The sequence below is a fragment of the Cupressus sempervirens genome, chromosome 10, assembly GCF_028749045.1.
Source record: "Cupressus sempervirens isolate cs-2001-9-10 chromosome 10, ASM2874904v1, whole genome shotgun sequence".
Taxonomy (NCBI): Eukaryota; Viridiplantae; Streptophyta; class Pinopsida; order Cupressales; family Cupressaceae; genus Cupressus; species Cupressus sempervirens.
In genome coordinates, this window is record NC_143127.1 from 249,462,400 (window position 1) to 249,483,244 (window position 20,845).

At 35.7% G+C, this 20,845-nt stretch overlaps 1 protein-coding gene across 1 annotated transcript in view; it reads left to right on the forward strand.

Annotated features, from left to right (window-relative positions):
• The window catches only part of LOC149533566 (Calcium-binding EF hand family protein), a 41,786-nt gene extending 22,917 nt beyond the window's left edge, over positions 1 to 18,869 (forward strand). The window contains exons 2-7 of the mRNA XM_089807776.1: positions 13,467 to 13,572; positions 13,747 to 13,812; positions 16,525 to 16,704; positions 16,821 to 16,917; positions 17,173 to 17,299; positions 18,540 to 18,869. Of these exons, the coding sequence (XP_089663902.1) occupies positions 13,467 to 13,572; positions 13,747 to 13,812; positions 16,525 to 16,704; positions 16,821 to 16,917; positions 17,173 to 17,295 (572 nt within the window). The 3' untranslated portion in view covers positions 17,296 to 17,299; positions 18,540 to 18,869. The remainder of the gene's footprint in view (positions 1 to 13,466; positions 13,573 to 13,746; positions 13,813 to 16,524; positions 16,705 to 16,820; positions 16,918 to 17,172; positions 17,300 to 18,539) is intronic.
• Positions 18,870 to 20,845: the final 1,976 nt, after the last annotated feature.

The window sequence follows — 20,845 nt, forward strand, 5'->3', positions numbered from 1 at the left end:
TTGTCACTAAATTGACTTAGTATAAATAATAAGTCTCTAAATAATTGCTCTAGTCAATGATACCCAATCTCAACATTGCCACCTAGTTGTTTAGGTGCATTACTAATAATATGAACCCTGAATTTTCTTGAAATAGGCACTATTTTTAGTAAGTGTGATGATTTGACCCAAAATAAGAGCAATTCTGAACATTCGTGACCGTTAGAGTAGTAATTGGCCTTTGAATCTGCCAACTTTACCCTTTTAACAACTCCATTAGCCAATGAGGGTTAGAAAATAGGCTAATCCTCTATAATATGACACTCATGAAAGAAGGGATATTATAGTTCACCCATCCTGAAATTTATTGTCCCCAAGCAATCTCAGAAACAAAAAAATACACTAGTCCTTCCAGATCAAATGAGTAGAAATGTGTAATGTTCCCGTTGATACCAACTAGCTCTTGTAACACCAACACTAGAATAACTAACAGTACTTGCCAAACTAAATTAATACCAACAACTGGTGTCGCGGGAGGAAACAACTCAAAGGGAAGTGCAATGTCCCCTTGCTGATTTTATATGATATTTAAAGCCTTTAATTAGATTTTAAAATCAAACAACCAATATTTCAAAAGATCAACCAATTTCCCAATAAAACCCAAATCGGATATGCCCGAAATAGTGCCAAAAACTTCATAGCTTCACATATTATTAATAAATATGAAAGTAGACATTTTTATAGAAATTTCATTAGCATAACGGCCCACAAAATGACATTTCCAGATCTGTATAGAGTTTACACAACAGCTCCCAAATGGAAGACAAAAACAATGCTCATCGGGCTTTTGAAATCAACACAAAATAGCCTGGAAACACCATAAAACACTAATCATATATTATAAAAGTATAACCACGACCCAAATACATGTATTCAACTCTATTTTAACATCTAAATGTCTGCAATATAGCAGCAAACCAAACTGATATGAAATACTCAACCGGAAACACCAAACTCTTAAAAGAAACACACTTGAAAACTCACAAATTTGCACTATTAGCACAAGGGAAAACTCTACATGAGCTTGCACATGGAATGGCCTCAAACTCCCATCCTTAGCCTTTCTAAAAACTTGCAAACTCCCGTCCTTGGGTTTCCTTCTCCATAGGTTTGGCAGCCTCTGAAGAACAACAAAGCAATGAGCAAAAATCAAATTCTAGAATCAGCCCGAAATGCTTCCAAATCCCTTTAAAAGAGGGCTTAACCCTAACTCACGACCAAGAGGGGTCAATAATACATATTTTAATAATAATTTTCATTTATTAATCCATTGGTTTCCAAAGATTAGCCCCTTTTGCCGAAACTTCACTTTTTGATCCTGCTTCCCTTAGCAAAAGTTATTATGTTTAATTATTTGAAAAGGGGACATGACAAGTCCTCCCCTCCCAAATATTGCTTGTCCTCAAGCAATGAAGGTTGGGATGCTCAAGAATATGTGCTCTTTCCCAAGTTGCATGCTCCAATGGTAATCCTTTCCATTTGACCAAATACTCTATGATGCTCCTATTTCTCAATCTTTTCTCATTTGTATCCAAAACCTCTTTTGGTATCAAAACTAATTTCCCTTCATCATCAAGAGGTGGAAATTCTGTAGATGCTATGGTTTGCTGGCCTAGAACCTTCTTCAGGCAAGAGACATGGAAAACATTATGTATTTTGCTATTTGGTGGGAGCGCCAATTCATAAGCTACCTCTCCTACCTTCTTGATGATCTTATAAGGCTCATAGAACCTTGGCTTGAGCTTCTCTGCCCCACTCCTCTTCAAAGTGCTTTGTTTATATGGCTGCAACCTAACAAATACCAAATCTCCCACCTCAAAAGATCTTTCAGTCCTTTTCCTATAAGCATACAACTTTTGTTGGTTCTATGCATGTTGTAGAGTATCCTTGAGGGACCTTATTATGTCTTGGTTTTGCTTGACTAAATCACTTGCTGCAGGTACTCTGCTATTTGAGAGTACTAGATCAACAAAGGAAAGGACATCATAACCATAAAGAGCATGAAAAAGAGGCATACCAATAGACATGTGATGAGATGTATTGTAATAATACTCCCGTAGGTGGAACCATTTCACCCAAGCATGTTGTTGATTTGAAACATAGTTCCTCAAATATCCCTCTATCCATTTATTAACTATCTCTGTTTGTCCATTTGTTTGAGGGTGATAGCTAGTACTGGGAGTGAGTTCAGTTCCTACCAAATGAAAGAGCTCCTTCCAAAAAGAGCTGAGGAATCTACTATTTCGGTCATTGACAATGTTTCTAGGCAAGCCATGTAATCTAAAAATTTCCTTGAAGAACAATTCGACCACTTGTGATGCCTTGAAATCAGATGTGATGGGAAAGAAATGTGCATACTTAGTTAGTCTATCTACCACCACATATGTGCAGTCCTTCCCTTGAACCTTGGGCAACCCAGTGATGAAGTCCATGGAAATATTTTCCCATTTTTTTGTTTAGGAATAGGAAGTGGTTGCAACAACCCTGCAGGAAAAAAATTTGCTCACTCTTGTTTTGTTGGCATACCATACATGTTAAAATTAATGATTAGATTTATTAAAGTAATTGTCTTTATGAATGTCTTAGGATTTTCAATTATATCTCTATATTAATTTAGAGATATCATACATATCTTCTTATGAACTAAATCCTTGAATAATCCCTTGCATATGTATCAATATAATTTCATAGTATATTCATTAGCAGCGCCTTTGATGTGCTGAGTTAATATTTATTTGAATCAATGTCCGATCTTATGTACAAAATATGCAAGATCTCCTTTCGGTGATATATGTTATTGTTTCATAGGAAACAAAACACCAATATTATATATGAAAGGATGGAGGGTGGCAAGAATGAAGGAGCACAAAATATGCACCGAATGGAGATAAGGACACAATGATAGACCAAGGAAAAGGTAAGACATATGCTGCAAAAGACCGGTCAAACATAATTAAGAAGGGTTAATAAATATAGAATAGCTCATACTTTGACCCCGATCACCTTTGCATATAAGAAGGACAAACACGAGTATTAACAACGATTGCAAGGAAAATATGAATAATAACATTAGTATAATATTTTAAGATACACAACTAAATACTAAGAATATTTAATCAATGAAATTATATAGATAAAACTTTGACTAGATGTTATATATATACATATATATATTACAATTATATATATATATATATATATATATAAACAAAGAGGTTTATATATATATATATATATATATATATATATATATATATATATATATATATAAACAAAGAGGTTTACCTTTAAGCTTACATCTTAAGATTTATCCGACTGAAGCTATAAAAACATTAACAATACATTCCTTAATGTGTATAGGGACATCCTCCTTCATACCCTTCCATGCAAACTGCTCTCAAAGTTGCTTGTATGTCTTGAAGTATCCTTGATGACCAGCCAAAGGTGTGTCATGAAAGACCCTCAATATCCTCTCCTTAATTTTTGATCCTGGCATTAAGAAGATCCTGTTCTTGTAATAAATCAATTCATCAACAACCTTGTACCTGTTATCATCCACTAACTTATCCAAAATCTTGGTGGCAAAGGAATCTGTAGCATACTCTGAAATTATGGAGACTTTTCAATCAACAGAGATAGATGTTAAGGAACACAAAGTGGGCTTTCTTGAGAGAGCATTAGCAACCACATTATTCTTTCCTTTCATGTATTCAATATCAAAATCATAAGCAATTTGCTTACCCATTTTTGTTGACGATTATTCAAATCCCTTTGGTTCAAGAAGAACCTGAGGCTATTATGGTCTGTCTTTACAATGAATCTCTCACATGCCAAATATTGTCTAAACTATTGAAGTGCATGCATGATTGCTAACATTTCCTTATCATAGATGGAGTAACCTTTTTCTGATTGATTTAATTTTCTTCTCTCAAATGCTATTGGATGTCCCCTTTGAGTTAGGACAGCCCCTATACCTTCTCCAGAAGCATCACAATCAACAACAAAAGGTAAAGAGAAATCTAGAATTGTAAGCACAGGTCATGAACTCATTACCTCCTTAAGCTTATCAAATGTTTTTTGTGCCTCTTCTGTCTAAACAAAAGCTCCCTTCTTTGTCAAATCAGTCAACGGGGCAGCAAGCTAAGAAAATCCCTTGGTAAATCTCCTATAGTAGCTACACAACCCAAAGAAACCTCTCAACTGTGCAAGATTAGTGAGTGGAGGCCAATTCAAAATTGCCTAGATTTTTTGTTGATCAACCTATACTCTTTTAGAACTTATAATGTGTCCCAAATATAGGATCTCTGTCAAACCAAACTCACATTTAGATTGCTGCTTCAAGATTCCCAAAATAGTGTCTATGTGCTTTAGATGCTCTTCCCATGTTTTACTGTAAATCAAGATATCATCAAAAAATACGAAGACAAATTTTCCAAGATGCTTGCTGAAAACCTTATTTATACAAGATTGGAATGTTGCTGGTGTATTAGTGAGGCCAAATGGCATAACAAGAAATTCAAAGTGCCCATAGTGACATCTGAAAGTGGTCTTTTCCACATCTTCCCTAGTTCGGATTTGATGGTACCTTGATCTTAAGTCAATTTTTGAGAAGTATACAACACCATGTAATTCATCAATGAGTTCATCTATGCGTGGTATGGGATACCTATTTTTTATGGTGTTCGTGTTTAGAGCCTTGTAGTCTATACACATTCTCATTGTACCATCCTTTTTCTTGACAAGTACCACAGAGGATGCAAATGGACTAGAGCTAGGCCTTATGAATCCCATGTCTAGGAGTTCCTTAATAGTTTTTTCTATTTCTTCCTTATAACCTCTTAGATGGCAGTATGGAGTTGTTATAGCTAGTTTGGCACCTTGTTCTAATTCTATAACATGCTCAAAACCTCTAGCTGGTGGTAATCCTAGAGGCAAATCATTGGAAACTGTACTATGCTTATCAAGAATATTTGGAATTTCAAAATGGAAATTACCTTGATTCTTTGGAGAGCTTGTTGGATGGATTATGACTCCTGCTGCCCATGCTACTTGTCCTCTTTGAAAAGTCCTCTCCATCCTCTTTACAATGACCACATTAGGTACTCCATTCAATATGCCTCTCAATAAAACTTCTTTCCCATTGGAATGAAATTTAAACTCCATAGTTTGATGGTTCATGTAATAGCCTCCAATAGAGTGCAACCATTGAACACCCAATACAAGATCTGTCTCCCTAATGCCAACAAATAGAAGTCATCACATAACCTATAATCTTCTAAGGTCATCTTGAGTTGTTTCACCACCCGTGTGCAAGGCATAGTGAATCTATCAGCTACAGTAACATTGAATCCCTCAAAATCCTCTGCTTTAAGCCCTCTTTTCATGACAAACCCTTCATCAATAAAATTGTGAGTTGCTCCACTATCAAGAAGAACTGTCAACCTTTGCCCTGCTAGTACCCCTCGAATTCTAAAGGGATGGTATCTTAGGACTCCTGATAATGTTGCTGAAGTGCCATCCTTGCTGATTTCTTTTTCCTTCTCTTCTTCCTTCTCATTAGTATCATGAAATTCCTCATGCTCATCTGAATCAGATTCTAAAGCAACTTCAATATAGTGCACTTGACCTTTCCCCAAACATCTGTGTCCTGGAACCCATGGTTCTCCACAAGTGAAAGAAAGCTTTTTCTTTTGTAATTCACTTTTAGTCTCTTCATCTACCTTCTTTTTTGCTACATTTATCACATTCTTTGGTGGTAGTGCTGGAGAAGTCTTTTTTTGAAAATTCCCTTTATGTTGCCAAAGATTTGGGGGTTTTTGATTAGTGATTGGTTTCATAGGCACACAAGTTTCAACTTGCAAGCTTCTTTTGATAGCTTCCTGTAAGGTTGAGGGTGAGAAAGCCTTAACCAGACCCTTAAAAGAATCTTCCAAACCATCAAGAAAAAGATAAACAATCATCTTTTCACTCATATCAGGTACCATAACAGCCACTTTTTGAAACTCTTCTATATACTCATTAACTGATTTGGTTTGCTTCAACTTTGACAATTCTTTAAAATACTTTTCATCATCTTTGAGCTCAAATCTATCTATCACTCTTTGACTGAAATCATCAAATGTAGTTACCTGATCATGACCTTGAGTAGTCATTCCATGATACCACCAATCATAGGCTGCATCTTCCAAGTGTTGACTTGCGAATTGAACGGCATCACTCTCCTTCATGGGGTTAAGTGTGAAAAAGGTCTGTAATTTTTGTAGCCATGCTCTCGTTGAAATTTTATTTGTTCCATCAAAAGTAGGTTCTGTAAACTTGCTTATTTTATTTTTGAGCTCTCGTCCACTTATGTCATGCTCCCTCTTGTACTCTTTCTTGGGCATCAAAGTGTTCATCATATCCACATATTCTCTAAAAGGAACCGAACTGCGAAAGTCATCATCTAAGCCATTGTAAGTAGCTCTTAATGCAATCAAGTTACCTGTAACCTCTTCCACAAGACTAAGGGCTGGATTTGGTACTGGTGGCTCATCTGCAAGCAAGAAAATAGTTTTTGTTGATTTAGAGGGTGTGGGTTTTAGATTTCTTGGCTCCTCTGAAGTGCTCCTTTTCTCATTAGTATATGCAACTCCTTGCAGTTTTTCTGTCAATATCTGCAAAGCCTCTCTAGTTTCTGCCAAACTATCCACTGTTTGCTTCTGAGTATTTTAGATGTCCTGGAAGAATTTTTTTGCCATCTCATTTGGGTTAGCCATACTTTTTCCTTCCTTGGATTTTGTACTTTTACTTTTAACTGGAGGTTTGATCAAAATTTCTTTATTTTTTTCTTGCTGCGAATATCTCTTTTTTCTTTCACTTAGTTGCATGCAAACTTCTACAAACCCTCAGGCTGGCAAGATCATGGCTCTGATACCACTGCAATGTCCCCTTGCTGATTTTATATGATATTTAAAGCCTCTAATCAGATTTTAAAATCAAACAACCAATATTTCAAAAGATCAACCAATTTTTCAATAAAACCCAAATCGGTTATGCCTGAAATAGTGCCAAAAACTTCACAGCTTAACATATTATTAATAAATCTGAAAGTAGACATTTTTATAGAAACTTCACCAACATAACGGCCCACAGAATGACATTTCCAGATCTGTATAGAGTTTACACAACAACTTCCAAACGGAGGACAAAAACAATGCTCATTGGGCTCTCGAAATCAACACAAAATAGCCCAGAAACACCAAAAATACTAATAATCTATTATAGAAGTAAAACCACGACCCAAATACATGTATTTAGCTCTATTTTAACATCTAAATGTCTGCAATACAGCAGCAAACCAAACTGATATGAAATACTCAACCGGGAACACCAAACTCTTACAAGAAACACACCCAAAAACTCATAAATTTGCACTATTTAGCACAGGGGCAAACTTTGCATGAGCTTGCACATCGAATGGCCTCAAACTCCTGTTCTTAGCCTTTTTGGAAACCTGCAAACTCCTGTCCTTGGGTTTTCTTCTCCACAAGTTTGGCAGCCTCTAAAGAACAACAAAACAATGAGCAAAAATCAAGTTCTAGAATCAGCCTGAAATGCCTTCAAATTCCTTTAAAAGAGGGCATAACTCTAACTCACGACCAAGAGGGGTCAATAATACATATTTTAATAATAATTTTTATTTATTAATCCATTGGTTTCCAAAGATTAGCCCCTTTTGCTGAAACTTCGCTTTTTGAGCCTGCCTTAGCAAAAGTTGTTATTTTTAATTATTTGAAAAGGGGACATGACAGGAAGTAAATCAAGAGGCTAACAAAGTACACTTACCAAAATTGCACAAGGTGAATTGTCATACATGCCATCCAACACATGCACAATTTAACTTTGCATTTGAAAGAGATCATGCACATAAGAGTCAAAAGGTAAACCGTATGTACTCCACACCATGCACATACCCCAAAACTCCTCTGGGAGCTTTGTCTAAAATCTTGATGCATTGGAAGGGTCCTGAAGTCTAAATAGAAGCCTTCTTAGAAGGTCATCCACAAAATTCTGCTGCTCAATTTTAACTTCATCATGTCCAAAGTGGTAAAGCCAATCAATGGGACTTTCTCAAACTGCAGTACTAACCCTGTCATCACTTGAGTCCCATAGCACAGTGAACTCACACCCATTCGTACTATGAGGATAAGAACATCCAAATTTGCTTGTAGCACTACCACTATCTCCATCCTCTGGTAGGCTCCTATGGATGTACTGACTTTGCAGATGGCAAATAACCATGTCACAAAGGATGGTACAACCTCAGAACTAATAAAAGGCTCCCACCTCGGTCAAGCACTGACTCTCATAGCTTTGGATATAATCTTTGTTATCTGATTTGCCACTAACACCTGTAGTGGATGTAGCTACAGGAGAACTTGATGGAACAAGTGGCTCTCTATTGTTTTTAACTATAGTACTCATCCCATCCTAAACTACCACACATGTATCAACAATGGATGCAATCACATCTTTACTACAACCGGTGGATATGAATCATCACCAACTGCTACTATGGGAGATTGTACTCTAACTGCAAGTGGTGAAGACCGTGTTTGGCTCAACTCCACGGTAACCTCCTTTAACTGTGACTCCTTATAGGCCAATCGGGTGCCATCTAAAGAATCCATGGTCACCCATAACTCATGGGTGATCTCCTCTGTCCTTTTCCTTCCCCCTCAATGCATGATAGCAAGTTCAACCCCACTCGAGAAAATAGTTTCTATCAGCTAATAATTGCGGGTAATTATGTCTCATTATCCTGACAGCTTCTTGAAGTAAATGGATCTTTACAACAGAAAAACCACTATCACCGTGCTCATCCAACATAGGAGTACCCCAACCAGACATGGCTAACCTTTGACGGGCAACCAAATGGTGTATCTGAAATTCATAACTCTTAGGCAAGCTCTCTGACCCACAATATGCACTGTCATAGGAAGTTGTAACTACAATGGTTACATCATGATCAACAACATCATGTGTGCTATAATATCTGCACACATCAACAACTGAAGTATTGTTGCTAAGCACCTCAACAAATGGCTCATCTGATAAAGTGGAAGCTGTTGCTGCAATAGTCTCCTCGCACTCTCCCACTTCACATGTAAGTCCTTGCAAGTCGCATTCCTGGGACCCTTTATCAACTTATGAATTCTCTGATTCTTTTCCGAAGGCCTGATATAAAAAAAGACCTACTGTAGCACGAATCTGCATCACTACTACCTCGATCTTGAGTACCAACATCATCCACAGGTGAACTCTATGATGTTTCAGGCTGATGCAAACACAGCACACTGCTGTCATGAAAATTAGAATTGTAGGAGCTCATATTTTCCAAACAGTCCTCCTATTTGACACTCACAACTTGTGTGTCAATACCCAAGGTGACGCTGACAATATCCTCTGCACTTAGGTTGACATCAACACGATCATTATGCTCAAGCAAGGAACTGTTGTCATAAAAATCAGAACCTGTATTGTTGAATAAGTGTTTGCCTATTCTTTGCAAACAAAGGATCCAGAATCTCCAGATGCTGTAGGAGCTCAGACAAATTTTTATCATAATCCCGAAAGGCATTATAATTGTTCTGTAAGGCAGACATGAGCACTGGCATGAGACCTTGGATAGATTTTGTTTTGCCCATGATTCACACTAACCCTCTGTTCAAGAGGCTTCCCCCATAGGATGGCAAGAAACTGATATGATACCACTGTAAGAATCCTGCTGGTTCTACCCCTAAAAGCTCAATTTTGACCTTTTAATATTTTGTGAAATGGCTGGCATGCATTCCCTAAGTTTTGATTTGTTAACTTATAACAATGCATGAAACAAACTATTTGCTTTCCAAATCCAAACAAAGTATCCCAATTTATTCAGTAAGAAATTGGATTGCATACAATAACAGTTATTGGAATTAGAGAAATAAGATTAATCAACAATTATGAAAACTTGGATTTGGTTGCTGATCACTATTAATACCACCAATAAAACGTGGCTGCTCTAGGAAGTGATGGCTAGGCTGGAAAAATTGTGAGCACCGAGAAAAATAAAAAACAAGCCATCCAAACCCCAAACACTGTCCTCTAGCAACCTGCTGCTGCTCAATATGACCTGCCGTCAGCAATAACTCAAAAGGCTGAACTACATATAGGCTGTGATATGCATAAAGTAAAGCCTTGTGCCCTTGCTAGCAATTCTGAAATGAAATGGACTTCTAATCCCCAATTTCTGCTAACAGTTGAATCAATCTTGGCCTTTATATGAAGCCAAAGCACTTGCACAATTCACCGGTGTAGTTTCAAATTTTCAACCAATTCAAAGTGCTGAAGCATGTGTAAATTTCATATTTCCATCATGCTGAAATTCTTCAAACCCTTGTTTCTTCTCTTCACCCAAATCAACAAAAGCAAATGCACAACAGAATTAACTCATTTTCACCAAATGAAGGCTTTTATAAATGCCAAGAGGAAGTTGACCCAAAGCTTCATGCTCACACTTTAAGTTACTGGTTTGAGTTCGGTTCTAAGTTCGGGTTCAAAGGGACTGGATTGCCGATACGGCTTAATTTTGAAAAGGGATTTGGGTTTGTTCGTATAAAAACATATAAAAATTATATATACAAATATTTATGAAGCCTAGAAGCATGAGTTAAAATTAGAATGTCACATAGTATTATAAAATCATATGATTTAAACAACAAAAACACCATAAACTTATAAACTTGTAATCATAGCTTCATGAATTGTGATTATACCATCATATACTTCAAGTTCTCATCAAAGATTCAAAACGTTAAAATTAAATCATAACAGTAAGTAGGAGTATCATTGTTACAAGTTCAACCAATGGATTAAAAAATTATTAATATTTTTCTTCTTCTTGATCGTTGTCTTCTTTGGCATTAGTTGACTCAACAATGAGCATTAGAAGCCATCATAAGCCTTTCGTGTCCACCTTTCAGGGTTAAGGATGTAAAAAATTTATAAAATTTGCAAAAAAATTATGATATCTGTAGGTCCTAGCTCGTCAAAGTTTGTGCTTGGTTTGCCTGAGTCAGTTCTGACAGCCAACAAGTTCAAATTGGGTCCTTGATTTTTGAGCCCTGCCTGGACTAACAGGCAAACTGGACCAGGACCAGGTAATAGTTCGTACCTAGGCTGGTCTGGCAGTGTGTGGGGGCGAACGAGGGTAACTAAGACATAAAGCCATAACTTTTCTTTTTGATGCAAAATGGACTTTGTAATAAATTAATTAATTTCTTCAACTTTGGTGCCAACTCATAATACAATTAATAACCATTAATGATGCCTTTTTAATGCCCCACGTTGACTTAGGAAAATAATAACTAAATAGCCCCCTCATAATAACTAAATTGGTCCCATTCAAATAAAAACATTATATTAAAACTTTTAATAATTAACTATTAATAAAGGGTTTAATCAATCCTTAAACCCGAGCCAATAAACTTATTCCATTTCATCAACTGATGAACTTTAGCAGTATGGGCATAAATGGCTTACTACAAATAGTAAGTCCCTCAAATTGAGCCAGCTAATGAATGAGTCAATCGCTATGCATGCCATGAGCCCGGGTGCCCTACCAAATATAGCACCGACTTTAAATTGACTTACTATAAATAGGAATTATCTGAATAACTGCTCCAGTCAATGATATCCAATGTCAATTCTGCAGCCCAGTTGTTCAGATGCATTTCTAAAGATAGAAACCCCAATTTTCCTTGAAATAAACAGTTACTATAAATAGTATGTGTACCAATCTTGAACATCCATAATCACTAGAGTGGGAATTGACCTTTGAATCCACCAACTGGACCCTCTGAACAACTCCATTGGCCAATGAGGGTCAGGAAATAGGCTAATCATTTGAAAGATGACAATCACGAAAAAGGGGAATATTACACTTAAGGCAGTGGATGAGTTTATTCCTCAACTTTCAACGAGTTGGCATATCTTTGGCAAAACTCTACAGTTAATGTGGCATTTGGAGTCAGAGCGGTAATCAGCACCTGGATGGTACAATTAATAATTGTGTTTCAATATTTTTTAAAACATTTTAATCAAAGTCAAAGATTTGGAGAGAACAAAGGACAACAAATGTACGTCTTATGACATGGGTCGTAATGATTACACAGATTGCATTAAGTTAATTTAACCTGGCTGCATATGGAAAGTTATGTCATTGATTGATTATAGAAACATTGTTGTGTATACTTGTATATATAGATCATTTATGATCTCTGTTTAATAACACATTCATTATTTTACCATAATTTTATTTCTCTCTTCTGTAGATTTACTTCTATTTCTAATGGTCACACTTCTTCCATGTTTCCATATTCTCTCTCTGTTCAATATGGCAACTTCTGCTCTCCCTTCAGAATGTTTCTACTTTTCTCTCTTTGTTTGTTATAGAAACATTTTTGTGCATACTTGTATATATATATATATATCATTTATGATCTTTGTTTAATAACACATTCATTATTTTACCATAATATTTATAAGTATTGCTGTTTTCAGAATACATACATACATACATACACATATAAAATTGCCTTACTGGCATACCTGTCGTTCTACCAGGACTTTCAGTTATACTGCCACTTGATATAGGGTTACAAACAATTAAATTTCAAAACATAATCTTCAGATGGTGGCAAACAGAGACGGAACATGAATGTCATTATTGAAAATCATGGTTTGGGTTTTTTTGGAGGTGACTATAATTTCAACAAGTTGATAGAACTTGCATTATTACTATTTCTCTTTGTGCCAATACTTGTAATTTTATGCAACAGTTAGGAAAAAATCTACAATGCTTAGGTCAACCGCATGTTGGCATTTAAGGAAATATCAGTGTAGTTTGTATAGTATAACTGAAGCCTCTATTGGGAGTTTTCTATTTACAAGTGATGCTTTCTAGGGTATGTATAGAGATGCAAAGAACCTTCAACTGAAGACTTCTGATTTCTGGAGACATCCCCATATGGGTTTCCTATTGTGTGTCTTCATACTATTACCTATTTGAGGTTGACAAGAACATAAATTGCTGCTACAATATTTTTCATAGTTTTAATGCAAAAAATAGAAAATTAGATTTTTATTAGCATTAATGCTTAGTTTTTTTAGCTCTTGTCAACCACACATTGGCACTCTAGTAAAACCTGGTGCAATTTATATGGTATAACTGAGAAATCTCTATAAGATGTCTCCCATTTGCAAGGGGTGCTTCTAGGAGATGCATATAGTTGCGAAAAACATCATACTCAATGCTCATCATTTGTTGTTGAATTATGAATTGGAGATGATGAGTAGATGGATTGAATAGTGAACACTTATCATTGCATCTTACATGCCATTGGCAGTGAACACTAGTGCTTATGGCATTGAGAATGGATGGTGGATGGGGGACCATTTCAATGCTTCTGATGAAGATGGTGATGGCCTTCTAAATCGGACAGAGTTTAACAAGTATGTTCACCCCACTTGAGAAAAAAATGCTAGAAGTTATTTTTTTAGTTTTGTACTTAATGTAAGTGGAAAGGACTATAATCTTGTCCTATAGTGTAACTGTCTAGAGACTTCTTGAATAAACATGTTTTATCATCAATTATATTTTCATTAATAAATCATTTTTAATTGCAGTTTCCTACACCCAGCAGACAGCAACAATCCAAAGTTGATTGAATGGCTATGCAAGGAGGAAGTAAGGTAGACTTAATTGACATGTAAAGCTTCACATCATTATATATCTGTGTTCTGTCAGTAGTTTGCCTTCAGAAGTGACAATACAGTACCTTCTAGTTATTTCGATGCAATAATTGCAGCATAGAATATTTCATATTCGTGATGAAAGGGATACTTCTTTGCTATCTTAATTTTGAGTGGTTATGTGTTTGTCTTGAGTTTTCTCAATTAGCAGATGTGTATATTAGCAGACAGCCTACTGAAAATGTCATATTTCACTGCTTAGTGAGAATTCTCATATTTCATTCCTCATCTGGATAAAATATCACTGTCTAATCTGAAAAATGTTTAGATGCAAAAGAAGCTTAATGGAATCCAAAATCTCTTACCGTTGTCTTCATGGTCAAAGGAGATCTCATTCCTTCAATAGTTAGTATAAGACTGCTATGTATAACATCAATCTTTTATAATTGGATCCTCACAAAAATACCATTCTATTTAGATCAGAAATATTGTTGCTTTGTCATTTTTTCCCCTTTCTTTTCCGTTTTGTGCATTTGCCAACACTGAGTCGGTGTTGTTGATGACAAAGTGTCTGGATTTATAGGCCATGTTATTAGCTATGGATACTTTTGGACTTGGGATTCTAAATTTTGGAGCTTATCAAGGGCTGATCATTGTAGCTTTGGATCTAGATAATCTTGCCTACCATTCAAATATGGCCAGAACTGAGGGAAGCTTAGGTAGTTGAAGAGCATTTAATTTCACTTCAGGGAAAGACATGTCGCTGTAATGTTCAACTACCAAAATGATGGTTTCACATCGAACCATGCGAGTAGTGCAAGAACATGTGCAAAACTATTAAATGTTCAGTAGCAAATGGAAAGAGATTAAAAAATCCACCAAAAGCCCAACTCAGACAACAAAATGGAGTCGTGAAGAGGGAGAAAAAAGGCTTATAAATCACCCTCCTAGCAAAACATGGATTGGGATGTACCATCAAAGAAGTTGTCATCAGTCCGTGCGTGCGTCTCCTCCATTCAGTGGCCAAGTTGTTTCCTCCATGGTTGATTTGAGTTCAAAATGACTTATTTGGATGTTTTTCAACCTTCATTAAGGCTGTCTTCAGTCCTCATGCGATCTGTTTCAAGATTTTGTTATGGTAAATTGATGTTAGTGCTATATTAAACAAAGGAGATGAAAGTTATTTATAAAGATTTACAAAGATGATGTTTCTATTAGGAAACAATTGTGACCTAAAGACGAAAACATAAAGCTACCCAATAAATTGAAGATAATTATGATGACCATTAAATAAACATTACGATATTCGAATACCAGCCCTTAATGGTCATCGTCTAACTGCTTGCTGTCTTTTGGTCACAAATTCTTCAGAACATTTTGCTGTCGCTGAGACCCTCCTTAGATCTGCAAAATGTTAATGACCAAGAAGCCATGATGTTGGGCAATAAAGGTATTACACCCTGTAGCCAGAGACACCTAGATGAAATTGAGACCACAATTTTGAGGAAAATTGCCAAACACTTTTTGCAGATAAGCACTACACTCCCAAATAGAGTGCAAAAGTAAATTATTTGTTTATAGGAGGAAAATTGGAAAATACCATACAGGAGCTGAAGATCCGAGCAAAAGCAGACAACAAAATGCAAGACACAGATCAACATACAAAGCATCATTTTTGAGGGAAAACGGTAAAACCAAATTGCTAGGAAAATATTATAAACCCAACAGATTATTTTTAGGGAATTTATTATAAAAACCCATTAGCGAAACCTTCATGTGACAAAACAGGAGACTTTGCGTGAAAACAACACATGCAAGAATATGTAGCTCACAAAAAGTGCACACAAGCAACATTCAAGTACAACATTGAAAATAAGAGACTTTTGCTCAAACCAGAAATCACACAATCAAAAATCTCAACCAAGCTGCAATTTTCAGCAAAAATCTTCGAAGTCAAACCACACAATTTTCATAAATTTTGAAAAAAAATTAACAATAAATTTCTGGAAAAAATTCCAGATCAGAAGAGGCCTGGATTTTTTCTTAAAAAAAATTGCCAAATTTTATGAAATCCCATCGACCCACTCTGATACCATGTTATGGCAAATTGATGTATTGTTACATTAAACAAAGGAGATGAAAGTCCTCGTGAGATTTACAAAGGCAATGTTTTTATTATGAAACAATCATGAACTAAAGACAAAAATAGAAACTATCTAATAAACTGAAGACTAAGTAAGATGACCATTAAAGAAACATTACAGCATTCTAATAGTCACATCAAAACCATGTAAGTATTGCAAGAACATTTGTAAACCTATTAAAGGTTCAGTAGCAAATGGAAAGATATTAAAAAATCCAACCAAAAACCGACCTCAGACAACAAAATGGAGTTGTGAAGAGGCAGTAAAAAGGCTTATAAATCACCTTCCTACCAAAACATGGATGGGGTCTTTTTTAATGTCATGAATGCTTTTCAAATTTTTCTTTCAGCTAGTGTTCAAGACTTGAATCAATCATTTTCGCAAGCTTTCTGTAGTATGGTCTGTTTATTGATGTGTTTGCATGTTTGCATTGGGCTGGAATAAAATAAAATAAAAAATATGCTATGCAATTTATTTGTCTCTTGATAAGAGGTGGCAAATTCACAATGTATATTCTGTTTATAATGTACTGATCTATACCCCATCTTCATATGTTATTTTCCCACAGGGAGCGTGATAGTGATAAAGATGGGAGGCTCAGTTTCAAAGAATTCTATCATGGATTATTTGATCTTATAAGAAATTATGATGAGGACATCTCTAATGAGTCTCATGTTCATGGCCATGAATCCATAAGAGAAGCAGCAGCAAAGAAATTGTTTTTAGAGCTTGACAGAGACAGTGATGGGTATGCTTTTGATAACTAGTGCAACCCATGGAGGATATTATATTTATATGGCATTTTATTGTCTGCGATGTTATAATCGACCTTCTTTAACGTACATGCTTGAATATTTTGACTAGGTTTTTGACGTACATGGAGTTGCAGCCTGTAATCAATAGGCTACATCCAGGAGAAGAATATTATGCAAAACAACAAGCAGATTACATGATAATGCAGGTAAGAATTGATGGTTTATAGGTTTCTCTTTTATTTTTATTTATTTTGCCATTTGTTTCAAGCAAACACAATTTTAGTTATTCTCTCAAAATATGTAGAAAATGGCATTAAATGTGCATGTGCATCTTGAATTATGAACATAGAAAATTGACAAGTTTAATCTTCCCTTTCACATGTAACACGTGTTGAGTTGACTTTATTTATATGGATTTCCTTTGTCATGGTTCTTATGCCATATGTCATATTCCATGACAGGCTGATGCAGATAAAGATGGACATTTGAGTTTGAAAGAGATGTTAGATCACCCATATGTTTTCTACAGTGCCATCTTTACTGATGAAGATGATGAAGACTATTATCATGAAGAATTCCGTTAAAATAGTAAGTAAATAATTTCAATATTTAATTCTGCTTAAACTATTTTACAATTTTTATATCAATGCACTGGGGAATCCCCAAGGAAAGTTTACTTAATATGGTAAGTAGATAATTTCAATATTTAATTCTGGTTAAACTATTTTATAATTTTTACAATTATGTCCTGGGGAATCCCCAAGGAATTTTTTCTGTGGAGAGTGTTAGTTTGCCTGTTCTCCAGAAGTTAAGTTTCTTCTTTGTTCTTTGGTTTAATAGCCTGAGAAGGCCTGATGGTAAATGCATGTGTATCCATGGAGGAGGCAAATGTTTTGAGTCTGGAGGGATTAGGGTATGTAAGCCATGCATGACATTAGCATAGCATGGATCCTTCCCTATTTGTGCACAGCAGGTATATCCGGAATTTGGATTTTTCTCATGCACATGTGCTCGTCATGGCCCTTAATTGTTATATTTTTCCTTAGTATTGCTAGAAAAGGTCGTTTCTTTGCTGCCTCTTCTTTTGTTTGGGTTATTTTATCCAGTCTTTGGTGGTTCAATGAATAGCTTGTGAGCTTCTCGAGATGATCCCGGACTAAGATGGTTTTTAAGTAGCCCAGTTTAAAAAGATCTATCTTGTCACTGTTGACATTTGAATTGTTTTAACTTTTAACTTTTTAGGTTTTCATTTTGTAAACGAAGTAGTGGTCTAATAGTATACATATCTTAAATACATCAATCTAAAAGATGCCTGGAGCTATCTGTCTTGAATCTTTTGGGTAGGAAATATTGGTCTAGTAGCATAAATATCTTCTCATCTATCTAAAAGATGCAAGAGATATCAATCTTGAGATACCTATATTGGATTTGTAGGCATATCAAGATTGAAAACTATTGGTGTCATTTGGGTAAGATGGCATGTAAAAAGCTGTCAGATTTATTTTAAGGCTTTTTCCGTTAGTTCTTATCTGGAATATGGCTTTTTCGTAGTATCCATGTTACTTTCTTCAACCATTCTAAGGATGCCTGATACAAGAGGCCATGGTCTAGATTATCGCTACATGCAGTCCCGGCTGCAAGTTAGATGTTCATCGTGCTTCCTATCTGTTCCTATTGTTTTCTGTTTGCCTGCATGTTACGATACTGAGTGAAAATAGTTCTTGAATCTTAAACAGTGTAATTCTAATTTGCTTGTTGCTTATTTATTTTTTGGCAAGTTTTTAACTTGACAAATTAGTTGACAAAGCCTGATGTCTGGATGATTCAGGTAACTATGGATGGCTTTTCAATTGAAGCATGAAGGGACTTGTACACCAATTTCTCCAGTTTCTTCTCAGATTTTGTTTCAGAATCATTCACCATCTGTTGTATTCTATAATTTGATTTGAAATTTTTGTTTAGAAAAAAATTGAATTTCTCAATTGGTTTATTGCAGCATTGTTGTGCCATATTGAGTATTGGGCCCTGCTTATTAATCTTTAAAGCTTGTTGTACAAGGGTCACTAACTGTGCCTGCGGAGGAAAGTCATGATTTGTCAATTAAACGTTATACAATGTGTTATTGAGCTGTTCTATATTAGAATCAGTTGGATGAAAATGAAGATATTCTGTTCTACATTATAGAATTAATATCACCCAAATACAAGTGTAATTAAACTGTAAAACCATTGAACAATTATTGTTCACTTTAGTTACTGGAATTTGGAAGATAACAGACTTGATAGAAGCTACATTATAGAATTAATATAGCACAAAGACATGCGTAATTAAACTGTAAAATCATTGAATATTTATCATATAGTGTACCATTTATTGTTCACTTTAGTTACTGGAATTTGGAAGATAACAGACTTGATAGCAGCTATAATATCATAGCAGTTATGTAGTATGAAAGGATGAGACTGGCACCAAATAAATGTCCCAACCATCGCAAGAGACGATGTTGGTAATACTAACATACCAAAATGAGCACATGACTAACACAATTGAGACGGTAGCAGCATGAATAGCATTTGAATTCCGATTAAAACTTCACTTAATAAAACACAACAAACGTGTTAAAGAAAAAAAATGCACGTATTGAATTGAATTATAATTGAAACAACTCTTATTCAAAAAAATAAATCACCAATCACCAATTAATAATTTGCCCATACGAATGGGCAAACTATTGCACAACAGAAGTTTTTATCTAGAAGAGTCAGTTGTTTTCAGCTAGGTTTGGAACCAGGTGCTCTTCTTATTAGGTGGAATGCAATAACAATCATGAAAATAGGGGTTATCTGGTTGACTAGAATATTGTATTAACTAAATAATAAATATAATGATCCGGAACTTTTATTTATAGATGGACAGTTGCTTATTTTTGTTCATTTCGAAGCAGCTATGATAATGTTAGATTCTTATAGGCATAATCAAATATAATGAAAATAAAAAATTATAGAAATTGAAGTGCAGCTTTTGAGCAAGAAATAAGAAATATGAACTATGGTAGAAAATGTTACAACTCAATATTAATAAATTCTATTTTTTCATAAGATTAAATGTGTAAAAAGGGAGACTCTTTTCATTTAATAGGCATGGGTTACTGAAAAGACAAACCACAAGCAATTTGCAAAGTGGATGGATAATTGTCCATATGCAACATAAGTAGAAATTAAGTTTTGGAAGTTCAGATTTTTTTGTGCTTTTAATTTATTAGATTAGAAAGTCAAAACTAATTACTAAAGTGTTGGCGTAGGCTATCGGACAAGTGTTAGAGCTAGTGTTGGCACTGGTGTGACTGCCATTGTTAGAGTTTTGGCCGTTGTTGGTGATGTTTGTGGCCCCTGAGCAACTGGTTTGAGGGATGGTGTTGGTTTTGGGGCAGGTTTTGGTTTTGGGTGTTGGTGCTATGGTTTTGTTGATGATTGGTGCCATTGTTGGCATTGGATTTGTGCTGGCACACGTCGGTACTAGGGTTCAACAATGTGTTGTTGTTGGCTCTGGTGAGGCTAGTTTGGGTGCTGGTGCGAGTGTTGAATGAACAACAGGTGTTGGTAATAGTGCATTTAGTTTTGGTGTTGGGCGCAAGCACTGGGGCCGGTAAGGGTGCCTGGGGTTGAGCTTCCTAATGGGAGTTGGTTTTAGACTTTGAACAATGAAGAGATTCCCTTCAGATGTAGAAAATGCTACAACATTGGGCTTTTGGCTGCTCAATATTGTTGCTAAGAAGGGTGCACAAGTTTCCCTCGTTGTTGAGTTTGTTCTTTCTATTTCTACTTTGATTGACGATACTTGTGTTACTATGGGTAGTGATGTGGTTGGTTTGGATGCTATGGTTGTTGCCACTAGTGCTAGCTCTGTTCCTAAAGGGTTTGTTGGTAATTCTCTAGGATGCTCAGTAGTCACCGTTGATCTTTAGTATTCAGACGTTTCCTTTGATTTCCATGCTGCTTGTGGGAGATCCTCTATATTGGCAGAGGTTGTTCATGCTGGGTTTTCTACTAGTGTTGGTTCTGTTGTTGCTGTTGTTGTTGTTCTATCTTCTGTTGATTTTGTTGATGTTGGCGCTATCCAGGTTGTTAGATCTGA